We start from the raw sequence: 19,557 nt of genomic DNA on the forward strand, positions 1-19,557 counted from the left end.
TGAATTGGGCTACCCTTCTCCCTCTGCTTCCTGGCCTCATTTTGGGTCTCAGCTCTACCCTGTGTGGGGTCTCCTACTACGACCTCCCGCACTGGGGTGGCTATGAGACGGTGCGATGGAAGCAGAGGGGTCTAAGAAAGCACAACAGGCAGTCGTTGGGGACGTTTTTGTGGAGTCAGAACCAAGGTCCACACCCAGCTTTTCAGCGTTGCCCCTATGGATTGTCTTCCCATTAAGTTTTCTGGCCTGTGGTTTTCTCTCCAGCAGATATTGGTTGTGCACTACCACGTGCCGGTCACTCTTGTAGGCAGTGGGTACCCAGCAACACAACAGGCAAGGCCCTGACCTTAGGGAGCTTATGTTGCGTAAGCGTGCAGATGAGGTGGTGAGAGCTCTTTGGAGAAAAGCAAAGCTGGGTGAGAGAGGGCGGGAGGAGAGGAGGGAGGAGTTGCGTTTTATATGGGTGGAAGGGAAGGCCTCTCTGGCGAGGTGACGAGGTGACGTTTGAACAGAGGGTGTGTCACAGGGATGCCCGGAGAAAGGCCATTTCAGGGGAGGACACAGGTGCGCAGGTCCGATCGTGCCTGGTGTGCTGGAGGCGTAGCAAGGAGACCCGTGTGGCCAGAGTGTAGCGGGACCGGCGCGCAGGGTAGGAGGTGAGATCAAGCTAGTTAGGCCAAGTCACACAGGATTCGTGAGGCATTTGAAGGGCTTCGTCTTTCCCTTTGAGGGAAGGGGAAGCACTTGGCAGAGTTTAAGAAGATTGACATGGTGTGACCGTTCTGTCTGCGCTGTGGAAAATACGTTTGGGGTTTGAATGAGGGGAGAAAGGACAAAAACAGAGGACACCAGATAGGACATTATTGTTGCAGTAATCCGTAGGATTAGTTGATAGATTCATGGTGGAATAGAAAAGAAAAGAAAGTCCAGGATGGTTGCCATGATTTGAGTCTGAGTGATAGGAAGGAGTTATCATGTACAGGGATGAGGACCAAGGGAAGAGTAAGTTTAGGGAATGGATAAAGAAAGCAGGTGTCGGTTTTGGACTTGGTAAATTTGTGATCCTCATTAGGCATGTGAAATCTGAAGACACAGGCTTTCAGAAGTAGTGTGATGCTATAGATTTTATTTTATTTTATTTTTTTCAACGTTTATTTATTTTTGGGACAGAGAGAGACAGAGCATGAACGGGGGAGGGGCAGAGAGAGAGGGAGACACAGAATCGGAAACAGGCTCCAGGCTCCGAGCCATCAGCCCAGAGCCTGACGCGGGGCTCGAACTCGCGGACCGCGAGATCGTGACCTGGCTGAAGTCGGACGCCCAACCGACTGCGCCACCCAGGCGCCCCATAGATTTTAAAAACACAAACTTCATTGAATCTTGAAGTATTAGGTTTGAAGAAGACGTTGACTTTCTCTAGCACGGTCCCTTCAGTTTACAGACTAGAAACACCAAGAGGTTAAATGGCGGGTGCAAATAGCCTTTTACTACCTGTCGTGCAGTACGAAGAATGCTGGATTGGAGTCAGGAAATATACGTTGAAATTACAGGTTTTCTGTTTGTTTGTTTTGCAAGTTCTAAACCTTGTGCAAGTCATTTATCCGCCCTGTTTTTCTCCCATCAAAAAGAATGAGAAAGACTCCCACTTTCTATGAGGATGTTGAAAATGGCAAAAGTTAGATGTGTTTCCACCCTACCGGGGAGAAAAGGTGGAGAAGCTAGAAAATTGGCAGTTCTCTCGAAACCCACCAGAGAGCTGAGGACACAAAGAAATCTCGATGATTAAAACCCAGAACATAATGAGCCTTCCCAGAAAAAAAGCCTTCCCAGAGACACATAGATACTTCCATCCGTGGCTGGACAGCAGGAGGAAGAAGAATCTGCGATAGACTGGTAAAGAGAAACCAGCCAAACTTTATTGACTGCATATGGGCTGGAGTGACCATTTGGAATTTTTGAAGAGCCCCAGCCACAGAGGGAGGCCCCACCCCCCTGCCACCTCTTTCCGAGGGGCCTTCGCTGAGTCCAAGGAAGTAGTTAATATGCTTGAGCCTGGGGTCAGGGAAAGAGCTAAGAATGGTCCTGAGGTGGATGAAGCCTTCCAAAGGATAGAGGCGGGGCAGGACAGTTCCTAGAACTCTCTCTGAGCCACTGGAGGCTTTTACCAAGTGTCCAGTGGGGCTGTCGCAGGCTTGCGGGCATGGCGGGAGAGCTGACACATACTCCCCTGTGGCCATCCCGGTTTTCACTGTGGTCAAGGCAACAGCCTTTCAGAAGGTGGAGTCCAGAGAGACAGACAGATCTGAAGGTACAGACAGCAGAGGGTGCTCTGGGAGAGCAAAGACAGCTCCCTGGCTGGCCGCAAGAATGTAACTTAGAGAAATCCCTGAGTTCAGGAAGCAGGCAGCTAAGTTGCACGGCTCAGGGATCTGGAAAGATTCACCAGTGCTCAGATCCCGACTTCCCCTGAAGGGTAGGTTCTGAACTTGCCCTAAAATGATTTTAACCCAATCCTGAACCGAATCTAATAAATACTAAAATCTCAGACCCAGCTCAACCATAGATTAAAAGGATTCAGTTCCCCTTACCTCCCCACCCCCAGCCTCAGCAACCTAATTGAAAAAGGAACTGCATTTTATGGAGGTAAATTACTGTTTGTTTTAATCCAAGTATTATTGACATATAACGTTGTTAGTTTCAAAGGTACAACATAATAATTCAGCATTTGTATATATTGAGACACGATCACCACAGTTGGCATAGTTAACATCTATCACCATACTGATTGCAAAAAATTTTTTGTGTGTGATGAGAACTTTTAAGATGTACTCTCTTAGCAACTTTCAAATAGATGCAGTACAGGATTACTATATAGTCACCATGCTGTATGTTAGTTTACATCCCCGTGACGTATTTATTTTACAACTCCAAGTTTTTACCTTTTGACCCCTTTCACCCATTTGGCGCACTCCCCACCCCTGGCCTCTCTGGCAACCACAAATCTGCCCTCTGTATCTATGAGCTTGGGTTTTTTGTTTGTTTGTTTGTTTTTAATTCCACATATACATGAGATGATAGTATCCTTGTTTTTCCCTATGTGACGCATTTCACTTAGCATAATGCCCCCTAGATCCATGTCGTTGCAAATGGCAACATTTCCTTCTTTTTGTGGCTGAATCATGTTCCATTGTATATGCACCACATTTTCTTTATCAGTTCATCCATCGGTGCTCACTTAGGTTTTTCCGTATCTTGGCTATTGTAAATAATGCTGCACTGAACATGGGGGTACAGATACCTTTTCAAGCTATGTTTTCGTTTTCTGCAGATAAGTACCCAGAAGGAGAATCTGTATCATAGGGCAGTTCTATTTTGAACTTTTTTTTTTTTTAAATGTTTGTTTTATTTTTGAGGGAGAGAGCACAAGCAGGGGAAGGGCAGGGGAGGGGGACAGACAGAGGATCTGAAGCAGGCTCCACTAACAGAGTCTGATGTTGGGGCTCAAACCCATGAAGTGTGGATCATGACCTGAACTGAAGTCGAACGCTCAACCTACTGAGCCACCAAGGCGCCTCCTGTTTTGAACTTTTTAAAGAACCTCCATACTGTTTCCTATAGCAGCCGCACCAATTTAGACTTCCACTAACAGTGTACAAGGTTCCCTTTTCTGCACATCCTTGGCAACACTGGTAATTTCTTGTCTTTTTGATACTAGCCGTTCTGGCAGGTGTGAGGTGACACCTCATAGTGGTTTTAATTCGCATTTCCCTGATGATTAATGATGTTGATGACCTTTTCATGTACGTGTTGGCCACCTGTGTGCCTTTGGAAAAATATTTAGATCTTCTGCCAATGTTTTTAATTGGATTGTTTGGTTTTTTGCCATTGAGTTGTAGGAGTTCTTTGTATATTTTAGATATCAACCACTTATGGGGCGCCTGGGTGGCGCAGTCGGTTAAGCGTCTGACTTCAGCCAGGTCACGATCTCGTGGTCCATGAGTTCGAGCCCCGCGTCGGGCTCTGGGCTGATGGCTCAGAGCCTGGAGCCTGTTTCCGATTCTGTGTCTCCCTCTCTCTCTGCCCCTCCCCCGTTCATGCTCTGTCTCTCTCTGTCCCAAAAATAAATAAACGTTGAAAAAAAAAATTTTAGATATCAACCACTTATCAGATACATTATTTGCAAATATTTTCTCCTATTCAGTAGGTTCATTTGTTGATGGTTTCCTTTGCTGTGCAACAACATTTCGTGTGTGTGTAGTTTGATATAGTCCTGCTTGTTTATTTTTGCTTTTGTTGCCTTTGTTTTTGGTGTCAAGCCCAAAAAATTGTCACCAAGCCATCGTCAAGGAGCTTTCTTGTAGGAGTGCTGTGGTTTCAGGTCCTGTGTTCAAGTTTTTAATCCATTTTCAGTTAGTTTTTGTGAATGGTGTGAGATAGTCATCCAATTTCTTTCTTTTTCATGTGGCTGTCCAGTTTTACCAACACCGCTTATTGAAGGGACTGTCCTATTCCCACTGTATATTCTCTAGTCCTTTGTCATAAATTAATTGATCATATATGCATGGGTTTATTTCTAGACTTTCTAGTCTGTTCTGTTGATCTGTGTGTCTGTTTTTATGCCAGTACCATACTATTTTGATTATCTTTATAGTATAGTTTGAATTATACAATATGATTGTATATTGAAATATATAATCTGGGATTGTAATGCCTACAGCTTTGTTCTTCTTTGTCAAGATTACTTTGGCTCTTTGGTGGCTTTTGTGGTTCCACACAAATTTTAGGATTCTTTGTTCTAGTTCTATGAAAAGTACTATTGGTATTTTGATAGGGATTGCACTGAATCTGTAGATTGCTTTGGGTGGTATGGACGTTTTAAGAATAGTAATTCTGGGATGCCTGGGTGGCTCAGTCTGTTGAGCGTCTGACTTCAGCTCAGGTCATGATCTCACGGTCTGTGGGTTTGAGCCCCACGTCAGGCTTTGTGCTGACAGCCTGGAGCCTGCTTCCGATTCTGTGTCTCCCTCACTCTCTGCCTCTCCTCTGCTCATGCTCTTTCTCTGTCTCTCAATAATCAATGTTAAAAAAAAATTAAAAAAACAAAAACAAATAAACACTAAAACAATTCCAAGAATAGTGACTCTTCCAGTCTGTGAAGCATGGTCTATCTTTCCATTTATTTTTGTCATCTTCAATTTCTTTCATTACTGTCTTACAGTTTCCAGAATACGGGTGACTTTACCTCCTTGGTAAATTTATTCCTAGGTATTTTATTATTTTTGATGCAGTTGTAAATGGGATTGTTGTCTTCTCTTTCTGCTAGTTTGTTATTAGTGTGTAGAAACACAACTGGTTTATTGATTTCGTATCCTTTATTGAACTGAAACTTTACCAAATTCATTTATTCTCACAGTGTTTTGGTGGAGTCTTTACAGTTTTCTATATATAGTGTAATGTCATCTGCAAATAGTGACAGTTTTACTTCTTCCTCTCCAATTTGGATTTCTTTTATTTCTTTTTCTTATCTGATTCCTGTGGCTAGGATTTTCAGGACTATTTTGAATAAAAGTGGTGAGAGTACACCTTGTCTGATTTCTGATCTTAGAGGAAAAGCTTTCCGCTTTCACTATTGAGTATGATGATGTTAGCTCTGGGTGCGTCCTACATGATCTATGTTTATGTTCCCTCCAAACCCACTTTGTTGAGAGTTTTTATCATAAATCGATGTTGAATTTTGTCACATGCTTTTTCTGCATCTACTGAGATGATCATATGATTTTTATGCTTTGTTAATGTGGTGTATAACATTAATTGATTTGCAGATGTTGAACTATCCTTGCCTCCTGGGAATAAATCCCACTTGATTGTGGTGTATGATCCTTGTAATGTATTTTCTTAATTCGGTTTGCAAATATTTGAGGATTGTTGCATCTGTGTTTATCAGAGACAGTGGTCTGTAATTTTCTTTCTGTCTTTGTTTCTGCCTTTCTTTCTGTTTTTCTTTTGTAGTGTCTTGTCTTTCTTTGCTTTCAGCACCAGTGGTGTAATGCTGGCCTTGTAGAATGAATTTGGAAGCATTCCTTCCTCTTCTGTTTTTTGAAATAGCTTGAGAAAGATAAGTATTAACTCTTCTTTATGTGTGTGGTAGAATTCACCTGGGAAGCCATCTGGTCCTGGACTTTAGTTTGTTGAGAGTTTGATTATTATAATAAATATTTTTTATTTTAGAGCGCACGCAAGTGGGGAAGAGGGGCAGAGGGAGAGAGAGAGAGGGAATCTCTTTTTTTTTTAAAGTTTGAGAGAGAGAGAGAGAGAGAGAGAGAGTAAGCTAGGGAGGAGAAGAGAGAGAGAGAAAGAAAATGAACCTCAAGCAGGCTTCATTCTGTCAGCACAGAGCCTGATGTGGGATTTGAACCGACAAACCATGAGATCGTGATCTGAGCCGGAGTCAGCAGTCGGATGCTTAACTGACTGAGCCATCCGGGCATCCTGAGAGGGAGAGGGACTCTTAAGCAGGCTCCCTGTTCAGTGAAGAGCTGACACAGGGCTCAATCACATGACCCTGGGATCATGACCTGAGCTGAAACCAAGAGTTGGATGCTCAACCAACTGAGCCACCCAGGTGTCCTGGGAGTTTTTTGATTATTGAGTCTATTTCATTACTGGAAATTGCTCTCTTCAAAATTTTTATTCCTGATTTAGTCTTGGAAGATTGATGTTTCTAGTAATTTATCCATTTTTTTCTAGGTTGTTCAGTTTGTTGACATGTAACTTTTTGTGGTAGTTTCTCATAATCCTTTGTATTTGTAAGGTGTGGGTTTTAACTTCTTCTGTTTCATTTTTGATGTTATTTGATCTCTCTCAGTATTTTTTTATATGTCTGATTAAAGTTTTATCAAATTTATCCTTTCAAAGAACCGACTCTTAGTTTCATTGATTTTTTTTTTTTTTCTGTTTTATGATCTCTATTTCTTTTATTTCTGATCAAAGAACCGGCTCTTAGTTTCATTGATTTTTTTTCTCTTCTATTTTTTGGTCTCTATGTCATTTATTTCTGTTTCATTTTATTTCTGATCTTTATCATTTCCTTCTTTCTGTTAACTTTGGGCTTTGTTCTTTTTCTAGTTCCTTTAGGTGTAAGTTTAGATTATTTTTAGCGATTTTTGGTTTTTCTTCAGGTAGTCCTGTATCACTATGAAATTCCCTCTTAGAACTGCTTTTGCTGCATCTCTTGGGTTTTGAGCTGTTGCATTTCCATTTTCATTTTTATCTAGTTATCTTTTGATTTCTACTTTTTTTTTCTTTTTAGGTTTATTTCACTGTGATTGGAAAGGATACTTGCTATGATTTTAGTCTTTCTGAATTTATTGAGATTTGTTTTGTGGCTTAACATGTGATCCAACCTGGAAAATGCTCCATGTGCAACTGAAAAGAAGCTGTGTTTTGATGTTTTTTGATGGGATGTTCTATAATATTTGTTAAGTCCATCTGCCTAATGTGTCATTCAGATCCATTGTTTTCTTAATGATTATCTGTCTGGATGATCTATCTATTAATACAAGAGAGGTGTTAAAGCTTCCTACTATTACTGTATTACTATTTCTCTATGCCTGTTAATATTTGCTTTATATTTTAGGTGCCTCTGTGCTGGGTGCGTAGATATTTATAATTGCTGTATCCTCTTGTTGGCTTGGTCCCATTATCACTATGTAATAATACCCTTTTTTGTCTCTTGTTACAGTTTGTTTAAAGTCTATTTTGTCTGTTATAAGTATTGCTACCCTAACTTTTTTTTCACTTCTATTTGCACAGAATATCTTTTTCCATCCCTTCACTTTCAATCTGCATATACCTTTAGATCTGTAACAAGTTTTTTGTAGGCAGCATATAAATGGGTCTTTTTTTTTTATCCATTCAGTCATCTTCTGTCTTTTGAATAGAGCATTTAGTCAATTCACATTTAAAAAAAAAATTTTTTAATGTTTATTTATTTTTGAGAGAGGGAGAGAGACAGAGTGTGAGCAAGGGAGGAGCAGAGAGAGAGGGAGACACAGAATCTGAGGCAGGCTCCAGGCTCCGAGCTGTCAGCACAGAGCCTGACACGAGTCTCGAACCATGAACTGTGAGATCATGCCCTGAGCTGAAGTTGGACACTCAACTGACTGAGCCACCCAGGCACCCCTATTTTTAATTTTTTGAGGAACCTCCACACTGTTTTCCAGGGTGGCTGCACCAGTTTGCATTCCCACCAGCTGTGCAGTAGGGTTCCCCTTTCTCCACATCCTCACCAACAACTGTTGTTTCCTGAGTTGTTAATTTTAGCCATTCTGACAGTTGTGGGGTGGTATCTCATTGTGGTTTTGATTTGTATTTCCCTGATGATGAGTGAGTTGAGCATCTTTTCATGTGTCTGTTTGCCATCTGTACATCTTTGGAAAAGTGTCTCTTCATGTCTTCTGCCCATTTCTTCACTGGATTATTTGTTTTTGGGTGTTGAGTTTAAGTTCTTTGTAGATTTTAGATATGAACCCTTTATCAGATATGTCATTTGCAAGTATCTTCTCCCAATTCCATTGGTTACCTTTTAGTTTTATTGATTCTTTCCTTTGCTGTGCAGAAGCTTTTTAGAAGGTCCCAGTAGTTCATTTTTGTTTTTGTTTTTCTTGCCTCTGGAGACTTGTTGAGTAAGAAATTGCTGCATCAAGAGGTTGCTGCCTGGTTTCTCCTGTAGGATTTTGATGGTTTCCTATCTTGCATTTAGGTCTTTCATTCATTTTGAATTTATTTTTATGTATGGTGTAAGAAAGTGGTCCAGTTTCATTCTGCGTATGGTTGTCCAGTTCTCCCAGCACCATTTGCTAAAGAGACTCCGTTTTTTCTATTGGATGCTCTTTCCTGCTTTGTTGAAGATTAGGTTGGCCGTATATTTGTGGGTCCATTTCTGGGTTCTCTATTCCATCAATCTATGTGTCTGTTTTTGTGCCAGTACCATACTGTCTTGATGATTATAGCTTTGTAATATGACTTGAAGTCTGTAGGAGGATTGTGATGCCTCCAGCTTTGGTTTTCTTTTTTAGCGTTACTTTGGCTATTTGGGGTCTTTTGTGGTTCCACACAAATTTTAGGATTGTTTGTTCTAGCTCTGAGAAGAATGTTGGTACTATTTTGATAGGGATTGCATTGAATGTGTAGATTGCTTTGGGTAGTGTCGACATTTTCACAATATTTGTTCTTCCAATCCATGAGCATGGAATGTTTTTCCATGTCTTTGTGTCTTCAATTTCTTTCATGAGCTTTCTATTGTTTTCAGCATACAGATTTTTTTACCTCTTTGGTTAGGTTTATTCCTAGGTATTTTATAGTTTTTGGTGCAGTTGTAAACGGGATCAATCCCCTGATATCTCTTTTTGTTGCTTCATTATTGGTGTATAGAAACGCAACTGATTTCTGTACATTGATTTTGTATCCCGTGACTTTGCTGAATTCCTGTATCAACTCTAGCAGTTTTTTTGGTGGAGTCTTTCGGGTTTTCCACTATCATCTACAAAGAGTGACAGTTTGACTTCTTTGCCAATTTGGACGCCTTTTATTTAGTTTTGTTGTCTGATTGTTGAGGTTAAGACTTATAATACAATGTTAAACAGCAGTGGTGAGAGTGGACATCCCTGCCGTGTTCCTCATCTCGGGGAAAGCTCTGTTTTTCCCCTTTGAGGATGATATTAGCTCTGGGCCTTTCATATATGACTTTTATGATGTTAAGGTATGTTCCTTCTATCCTGACTTTCTTGAGGGTTTTTATTAAGAAAGGATGCCGTGTTTTGTCAAATGTTTTTTCTTCATCTGTTGATAGGATCATATGGTTCTTATCCTTTCTTCTATTAATGTGATGTATCACATTGGTTGATTTGCAAATATTGAACCAGCCCTACAGCCCAGGAATGAATCCCACTTGATCATGGTGAATAATTCTTTTAATGTACTGTTGAATTTGATTTGCTAGTATCTTGAGATTTTTACATCCACATTCATTAGGGATATTGGCCTGTAATTCTCCTTAAAAAAATTTTTTTTTAATGTTTATTTTTGAGAGAGTGACAGAGAGGGTGTGAGTGCTTCCCCCCCAGGGAGGGACAGAGAGAGAGGGAAACAGAATCCAAAGCAGGCTCTAGGCTCTGAGCTGTTAGCACAGAGCCCAACATGGGGCATGAACCCATGAACCATGAAATCCTGACCCAAGCTGAAGTCAGACGCCTAACCGACTGAGCCACCCACACACCCCTGTAATTCTCTTTTTTAGTGGAACCTTTGTCTGGTTTTGGAATCAAGGGAATGCTGACTTCAAAGAATAAGTCTGAAAGCTTTCCTTCTGTTTCTAATTTTTGGAACAGTTTGAGAAAAATAGGTATTAACTCTGCTTTAAATGTCTGGTAGAATTCCCCTGGGAAGCCATCTGGCCCAGGACTCTTCTTTGTTGGGAGATTTTTTGAAAACCGATTCAATTTCTTTGCTGGTTCTGGGTCTATTGAAATTTTCTGTTGCTTCCCATTTGAGTTTTGGTAGTGTGTGAGTGTCTAGGAATTTGTCAATTTCTTCCAGATTGTCCAGTTTGTTGGCATGTAATTTTGATAGTATTCTCTGATAATTGTATTTCTGTGATGTTGGTTGTCATCTCTCCTCTTTCATTTGTGATTTTATCGATTTGGATCCTCTCTCTTTTTGAGAAGTCTGGCTGGGGGTTTATCAATTTTGTTTATTTCAGAAAAACCCAGCTCCTAGAGTCATTGTTCTGTTTTTTTTTTTTTTTTTTTTTTTATTCTATATCATTTATTTCTGCTCTAATCTTTATTATTTCTCTTCTGCTGGCTTTGGGCTTTATTTGCTGCTGCTTTTCTAGCTCCTTTAGGTGTAAGGTTAAGTTGTGTATTTGGGACCTTTCTTGCTTCTTGAGATAGACCTGAATTGCAATGTATTTTCCTCTTAGGACTGCCTTTACTGCATCCCAAAGGGTTTGGACTGTCATGTTTTTGTTTTCATTTGCTTCCATGTATTTTTAAACTTCTTTAATTTCTGGTTGACCCATTCATTCTTTAGTAGGATGTTCTTTAACCTCCCATGTATTTGGGGGCTTCCCAAGTTTTTTCTTGTGGTTGATTTCAAGTTTCATAGCACTGTGATCTGAAAATATGCGTGGTATGTCAGTCTTTTTGTACTTGTTGAAGGATGCTTTGTGACCCAGTATGTGATCTGTTTTGGAGAATGTTTCATGTGCACTCAAGAAGAATGTGTATTCTATTGCTTTAGTATGAAATGTTCAGAATATATCTTGATAAGTCCATCTGGTCCCATGTGTCATTCAGAGCTGTTGTTCCCTTATTGATTTTCTGCCTAGAGGATCTGTCCATTGTTGTAAGTGGAGTAGTAAAGTCACTTACAATTACGGTATTATTATCAATAAGGTCATTTATGTTTGTGATTAATTGACTTATATGTTTGGGTGCTTTCATATTGGGGGCAATAAACATTTACAATTGTTAGCTCTTCTTGATGGATAGACTCCTTAATTATGATATGATGCCCTTCTTCATCTCTTGTTACAGTCTTTGTTTTAAAATCTAGTTTGATATAAGTATGGCTACTCTGGCTTTCTTTTGACATCCATTAGCATGATAGATGGTTCTCCATCCCCTCACTTTCAATCTGCATGTGTCCTCAGGTCTAAAATGAGTGTCTTGTGGGCAGCATATCCATGGATCTTGTTTTTGTATCCATTCTGATACTGTATGTCTTTTGGTTGGGTCATTTAGTCCATTTGCATTCAGAGTGATTATTGAAAGATATGGATTTAGTGCCATTATGTTATCTGTAGATTTCATGTTTGTGGTGATGTCTCTGATCCTTTGTAGTCTTTGTTGCTTTCCACTCACAGAGTCTCCCTTAGGATCTCCTGCAGGGCTGGTTTAGTGTTGATGAACTCCTTCAGCTTTTGTTTGTCTGGAAAAGCCTTTATCTCTCCTTCTATTCTGAATGACAGCCTTGCTGGATAAAGGATTCTTGGCTGCATATTCAGCCATTGAATATTTCCTGCTACTCCCTTCTGGCCTGCCAAGTTTCAGTGGACAGGTCTGCTACTACCGTTATGTGTCTCCCCTTGTAGGTTAAGGCCCGTTTGTCCCGAGCTGCTTTCAGAGTTCTCTCTTTATCTTTGTATTTTGCCATTTCGTGGTGCTGACCTGTTTTTGTTTATTTTGTTTCGTTTCTTGGAATCACTTAGCTCTCTAATTCTCCCCTTGTGATCTAGTAATTTCCTTTCCCTCTTTTTTTCAGCTTCATCATTTTCCATAATTTATCTTTTATTCCATCTATTCTTTCCTCTGCTTCTTCCATCCTTGCTGTCACTGTATCTAGTTTATTTTGATTCTCATTTATAGCATTTCTTTAAATGTTTGTTTATTTTCGAGAAGGGGGAGGGGCAGAGTGAGAGGGAGAGAGAGAATCCCAAGCAGGTTCTGCAACTGTCAGCACAGAGCCTGATGTGGGTCTCAAACTCATGCACTGTGAGATCATGACCTGAGCTGAAGTCAGATGCTTAACCGACTCAGCCATCCAGACACCCCCATTTATAGCATTTCTTATTTATTGCAATAAATAAGAATAAATAAAAACTAGTTCTTAGGTCTTTGATCTCTGCAGCAAGAGATTCTCTGCTGTCTTCGATGCTTTTTTCAAGCCCAGCTATTAGTCTAATGGCTGTTACTCTAAATTCTTGTTCAGATATATTGTTTATATATTTTGAGCAATTCTCTGTGATATCTTCCTGAATTTTCTTTTGAGGAGAATTCTTCTCTTTTGTCATTTTGGCCATTTCTGTCTTTTGTATGTTTTAATAGCTGTACCTGCGAGTACTACTGTATCAAAAGGGGTACACTCCAGGGCCTGGCACTTCAGGAAGTATTTTTGGTGCATCCTGTATGCATCCTGTTGTTGCATTTTGGCTGCTCTGTCTCACTGGTCAGTGCTCTGCAGAGCTCCTCCTTGCGTGTAGTGGTGGAGCGTTTGGACCTTCAACCAGGTGTGCTTTGATTTGTTTGTTGAAGTAACCCTGGAAAAAAGGAAAAACGGGAGGGGGGAAGCCTGATCCCATAAAAAGACAAAAATGAAAGGGCAGAAAAGAAGGACCAGACAGATAAAAACAAACAAACAAAACAAAACAAAACAAAAAAACCAAAAGGCTAAATCCAGAGAAGGGGAAAGGAAATAAAGAGGAATAAGAGATAGAAAAGGTGTAAAAAGAACAGAGTAAAAATGCCTGATCAAACAATTTATGTATATGTATAAGTCAGAAACTATAAGCCTAATTCCAAAAGAAAAACAAAAGGGTAGAAAAAAAAGAGAAGAAAAGAAAAGAAAAAGACAAAAGCAAAAAACAGCTGTCTGTTGGTGCTGGGACTGGTGGCCGTGGTCGTGCTGGTCTGGAGGAGAGGCCGTCCGTCTGGCTGGTCCGGGTCCGTCGCACTCCGGTACATCAGCAGTTACCGGCCCGGAGGGGTGGGACTTGGTGTAAGCGGGTGCCGCCTCCCACGGGAGGGCGTGGGGTGGGGAGGCGCTGTCCTGCGTCCTGAAGCCCCACGGTGTTGGTGATGGAGAGAAAAATGGCGACACCCCAATCTCTCCCTCCCCGGTGGGGTGTCTCAGACCCCGCTGCTCAGGCAGCCCTCACAGAGTAGCATGGACCCCCCGGCTCGTCCTGCTCCACGGTCTCCCCCGCCTCCTAGGCACTCTGCTGGGTCTCAAAACCCCATGTCTTAAAGGACCCTGCACCACACAGACCCCATTCTGCTATAGCACCACTCAGCCCTGCTGACAAAGGCCTCTGGCTGGCGCCTGCAGGGTCTTTTGTCCTTTGGGGGGGGGGGCAATAAACCCTCTTCCTAAAGTACTTGAGGAAGGGGACTGTCCTCTCCCAGGGCACCCCTGAGATTGTTGCAGTGCTCACCGTTGGCTCCCTCCTCCCCAGGAGTGCACATGATTCTGGCTTCACTCTGGAGACCCTTTACACTTCGAAACCTCTGAGTTTCAGCTCCTAAGGCTGTTTGCAAAATAGGAACTGACTCTCTGTATTTCTTGTTCCCCAGTCTGTGACCCGGAGAGAGGTTTTCCCCTTGTGCTAACTCAATACCACAATTTCACAGCCTCCCCCCCGCCTCTCTTTTTCTTCCTTTTGTCTCTCCACAGAAGGGATCCCCTCCCCTCCGTGCCTATGCTGTTGTATCTACCCCAGTTTCACATACACGCACCTCGATCCTGCCAAGCTCTCTCCTTCCACCTGTGGAGATCCTTCTGCCACTGCACACATGGATTTCCTGGCTGTTCCAAGTGATCTGACCTCAGTACAGCTGTGTTTGAGGGACGAGGAAAATCCTGGTTCCCCTACTTCTCTGCCATCATGACTCCCCATATGCCTGGAACCCTTCCTCTATTTTTCGTGTATCGTGGTTTGCAGTTACCATGAGGTTCATATATAGTATCCCATATATACAGCAGTCTTTAGCTAAGTTTGAACACATTCTGAAAGCACTACAATATCCATCCTGCCTCCATGTTTTATGTGTTGATGTCACACTTTAACCTTTTTATTTTGTATGTCCCTTGACCAATTTTTGTACATATAATTGATTTTGCTCTTTCTGTCTTTTAATCTTCATATTAGCTTTGTAAGTGATTGACCTACTACCTTTACTGTAAGCTTGCTTTTACCAGAAGTTTTTTCCTTTCATGATTGTCTTCCTTCTGGTTATGGCTATTTTCTTTTCCACTTAAAGAAGCCCCTTTAGTCTACGGCCATACCACCCTGAACGCGCCCGATCTCGTCTGATCTCGGAAGCTAAGCAGGGTCGGGCCTGGTTAGTACTTGGATGGAAGAAGCCTCTTTAGCATTTCTTGTGAGGTCGGATTAGTGGTGATAAATTACTTTAACTTTTGTTTTTCTGGAAAACTTCTTATCTCTCCCCAATTCTGAATGATAACCTTGCTGGGTAGAGTATTCTTGGTTGTAGGTTTTTTCCTTTCAGCACTTTGAATACATCATGGCACTCCTGACCTGCAAAGTTTCTGCTGAAAAATCAGCTGATAGCTTTCTGGGCTTTCCCTTGAACTTAAATGTTTACTTTCCCTTTGCTGCTTTGACGACTGTCTTTAATTTTTGCCATTTTAATTATTATGTGTCTTATTGTGGCTATCAGGTTGGTCTTTTTGGTGCTCTGTGGTTCCTCAGCCTGGGTAACTTTTTCCTTCCATAGGTTAGGAAAGTTTGAAGCTCTTGTTTCTTCAAATAAGTTTTCTGTTCTCTTTTCTCTCTTTTCTCCTCATGGGACCTCTAAAATGTGAATGCTAGTAAAGCTCACTTTGTCCCAGAGGTCGCTTAAACTGTCTTCATTTTTTAAAATTCTTTTTTGTTTTTACTGTTCAGCTTGGTTGCCTTCCATTACCCTGTCTTTTAGATTGCTGATCTAGTCTGTATCCTCTAATCTGCTTGTATTTTTCATTTCAGTTGTTGTATATTTCAGTTCTGACCGGTTCTTTTTATGTTTTCTGTTTCTTTGTTGAAATTCTGACTGAGTTCATCTACTCTTCTCTCAAATCCAGTGACCATTACTTTGAACTCTTTATCAGGTAAATTGTGTATCTTCATTCATTTGGCAATTCTTCTGGGGTTTTATCTTGTTCTTTTGTTTGGAACATATTCCTCTGCCTCCTCATTTTGTCTGAGTCAATGTATCTATGTATTAGATGGGTTAGCTATGTCTCCTGGTGTTGAAAGTGGTGGCCTTATGTAGAAGGCGCCCTGTGGTGCCCAGTAACACAGTCTCTCCTGGCACTCCGGGGGTGTCTTCTGTGTGGACTGCACACTCCTGTTGTGGCCAGGCTGCCACTGCTGCAGGCGTGCTGGTGGACAGGGCTGTCTGCAATGACTGTCTGTGACCGCTACAGGGGCATGGTGGACAGGGCTTGCCCCAGCGGGGCTGGTTGAGAGGCCCGGCTGTAGCTGCTGTGGTTGTGCTGGTGGGTCAGGCTGGCTCCCTCTTTTTCCCCAAGGTGGGAGTCACTCTGGAGGAGTGCTGGTCCTGTCCGGGGTCGCCTGCTGTGTGTGGTAGGGTGGGGGCTGGTTTGGAGGGGCATCTGCTAGGGCAGGTCCACAGGGGAAGTCCAGGGTGGGGCAGGTGGTACTAGGAATGTAGGTGGAGTGTGTCAGAACTGCTTCCCACAGCATTAGGCCAGCTCGACTGAAAGAGGGCAAGAGAAATGACACCCACCAGCACTTCCATTCCCATAGAATGTCCTTACAGATCCCGCTCCTTCACATCCTAAAATTAGTCTGTGAATGTCCTTCACGTGTCACCCAGGCACCGCTGCCTTCAAAGTGCTGCTCCTCTGTCTTGGAATGAGAGCTACGTCATGCAGCCTCTTGGAGAGCACAGACTTGGTTTCCGGGAGCCCTCTGACTCTCGCAGAGGTAAGCCCTGCTGATGTTCAAAGCCAGACAGTGGGGGCTTATCTTCCTGGTGTAGATCCGCAGGGCTGGGAGTGCCCGGTGTGGGGCTTGATCCCCTCGCTCCTCCATGCCTGTGATATCCCTGCTGTTTGTGGGTCACCATGCTGGAAGTTTGATTCCTGACCGTGTCCTTGCCCCTCCCACCCTGCTCTGTGGCCTTCTCTTTATGTCTTTAGCTGTGGAAGATCAGTGCTGCCAGTATTCAGGTCACTTTCAGAGTGAGTTAAATTACATGTAGTTGTTGCCTTGGTGTGTTGTGGGAGGAGGTCAGCTCGGGTTCCTCCCACTTTGCCATCTTCTCAAGCATTTGAAATTGCAAATGGGATTGTTTTCTTAATTTCTCTTAACTGTTTATTATTAGTACACAGAAACACAGCAGATTTCTATACATTGATTTTATATCCTGCAACTTTACTGAATTTATTAGTTCTAACAGGTTTTTGGTCAGGTCTTTAGGGTTTTCTGTATATGATATCATGTCATCGGCAAATAGTGAGTTTTACTTCTTCCTTTCCAATTTGGGTTCTTTTTATTTCTTTTTCTTGCTTAATCACTCTGGCTAGGACTTCCAATACTGTGTTCAATACAAGTGGTGAGAGTGGGCATCTGTCTTGTTTCTCAGAGGAAAAGCTTTCAGTTTTTCACCGTTGAGAGTGATACTGGCTGTGGGCTTGTCATACATTGCCTTTATTATGTTGAGGTACATTTCTTCTGCACCCACTCTTTTGAGAGCTTTTATCATAAATGGATGTTAGTTTTTTTAGGTGCCTTTTCTGTACCTTTTTAGATGATCATATGATAATTATCGTTCATTTTGTTAATGTGACTTCTCACATTGATTTGTGGGTGTTGCATCCCTGAAATCCTACTTGATTGTGGTGTATGATCCTTTTAATGTATTAGTGAATGCAGTTTGTTGGGGATTTTTGCATTTACGTTCATCAGGGATATTGGCTTGTAATTTTCTTGTGGCATCCTTGTCTGGTTTTGGTATCAGGGTAATGCTGGCTTTGTAAAATGAGCTTGGAAATGTTCTCTTTTCTATTTTTTGGCAGAACTTGAGAAGGATTGATATTAATTATTTCCGTTTTGATAGAATCCACCAATGAAGCCATCTGATCTGGGGTTTTTGTTTGTTGGGAGTTGTCTGATTTAATCTCCTAACTAGTAGGGAGTCTGTTCAGATTTTCTGTATCTTTGTGATTCAGTCTCGGTAGGTTGCATATTTCTAGGATTTTATCATTTGTTTTACATTGTCCAGTTTGTTGGCATATAGTTGTTAATAATCTCATATTTCTTTGTATTTCTGTGGTATCCATTGTAACATCTCTTTCATTTGTGATTATATTTGCATCTCTTTTTTTTCCTGATGATGAGCTTGGTTAGAGGTTAACTTATCTTGTCAAAGAAACAGCTCTTGGGGCGCCTGGGTGGCTCAGTGGTTAAGTGTCCAACGTAGCTCAGGTCATGATCTCATGGTTCGTAGGTTTGAGCCCCACGTCAGGCTCAGTGCTGACAGCTCAGAGCCTGGAGCCTGCTTCAGAATCTGTGTCTTCCTCTCTCTCTGTCCCTCCCCTGCTTGCACTCTGTCTCTCTCTCTCTCAAAAATAAATAAACATTTAAAAAATATTTTAAATCAAGGAAACAGCTCTTAGTTTCATTGAACTTTGTAAATTACTGTTTTTTACGTACAATATCTGACATGAAATAACATTATGGACATGCAAAGAAACAAAATACCAGGAGAAGAGATAAGAGAAACAAAGCCAGTGAAGGTCCAGATGTTGAACATGAACAGAAGATATTAGCAGGAAAATGGAAAACTATAAAAAGAACCAAAATGAAAAATGTGTCAGTTACAGTATTCATTTGATGGCCGTAATAGTAGACTGGACACAGTCAGCAAACCCCAAGCAAGATAAATACAAAGAAATCTAAACTTAGGCAAGTCATAGTCAAGTTGTTAAAAACCAGAGATTTTTATAAAGGTAGAAAAGAAATAATACATAAATGGAAGCAATAATATGAATGATAGCTGACATCTTTTCAGAAAAAATGCAGACCAGAGGACAATGGTATAACTTTTTAAAGTGATTTTTTTTTTTTTTTAAGGCACACATGCTCACTTGGAATTCCATATTTAGGAAAATGTCTTTAAAATGCAATAAAAATAAAGGTATTTTCTGGGAGACAAAACCAAAGGCAATTTGTCTATAGCAGACCTATATAATAAGAAACATTAAAAGAAGTATTTCAGTGATGAAGGGAAGTGATAATAAAAGAAGCTTAGATCTGAACGAAGGAGTGAATTACACTAGGAAGGTAAATGTAAGATTAAATGATTAAAACATACGATCAAAAGATTATGCCTGCATAAAGCAAAAATAATAGCAATGTATTGGATACTTAGTGTAAGAAGTAATATATATAACTATAAATGCAAAACATATGAGGAAATTAAGTTTGTGATAAGTTAAAGATGCACTTTATAAACACTAGAGCAAACATTAAAAAAAGATACGCAGCTGTGAGCCACAGCTGAATCCACACACTAAAGGAAATTGAATAATATTGCTTTATCAAAAATTAGTCATGAAAGCAGGAACAAAGTACAAGACAAATGGAAGATAAATATCAAGATGGTAGACAAAATGAATCAAATCAAAAAGTTCATTAAATATAAGTAAGCCATATACTCCAGTTAAAAGTTAGCAATTGTCAAACTGGATAAAATAGCACGGCTCAACTATGTGCTGCATATAAGAGACACTTTATCTTTTTAAGTTTATTAATTTTGAATGAGTGATCATGAGCAGGGGCAGGGCAGAGAGGAGGACAGAGAGAATCCCAAGAAGTCTCCAGGCTGACAGTGCAGAGCCCGACACGGAGCTCAGTCTCATGACCATGAGATCATGACCTGAGCCAAAATCGAGAGTCGGATGCTCAACCGACTGAGCCACCCAGGCACGCCTGTAAGAAACACTTTAAATATAAAGGCACACCAAGTG

The 19,557-nt window shown here is 41.2% G+C and overlaps 1 protein-coding gene across 5 annotated transcripts in view; it reads left to right on the forward strand.

Annotated features, from left to right (window-relative positions):
- The window catches only part of FBXL2 (F-box and leucine rich repeat protein 2), a 134,919-nt gene that overhangs the window by 3,810 nt on the left and 111,552 nt on the right, over positions 1–19,557 (forward strand). For 3 of the 5 annotated variants that reach the window (XR_006701040.1, XM_045436710.1, XM_045436711.1), the window contains exon 2: positions 16,401–16,510. The exons of the other annotated variants lie outside the window; for them this stretch is intronic. Coding sequence is in view for 2 of the 3 variants with exons in the window: in XM_045436710.1 (XP_045292666.1) it covers positions 16,439–16,510 (72 nt within the window). In the remaining variant the exon portion in view is untranslated. The remainder of the gene's footprint in view (positions 1–16,400; positions 16,511–19,557) is intronic. 5 annotated transcript variants of the gene reach the window in all.

Source organism: Leopardus geoffroyi, chromosome C2 (genome assembly GCF_018350155.1).
Source record: "Leopardus geoffroyi isolate Oge1 chromosome C2, O.geoffroyi_Oge1_pat1.0, whole genome shotgun sequence".
NCBI lineage: Eukaryota > Metazoa > Chordata > Mammalia > Carnivora > Felidae > Leopardus > Leopardus geoffroyi.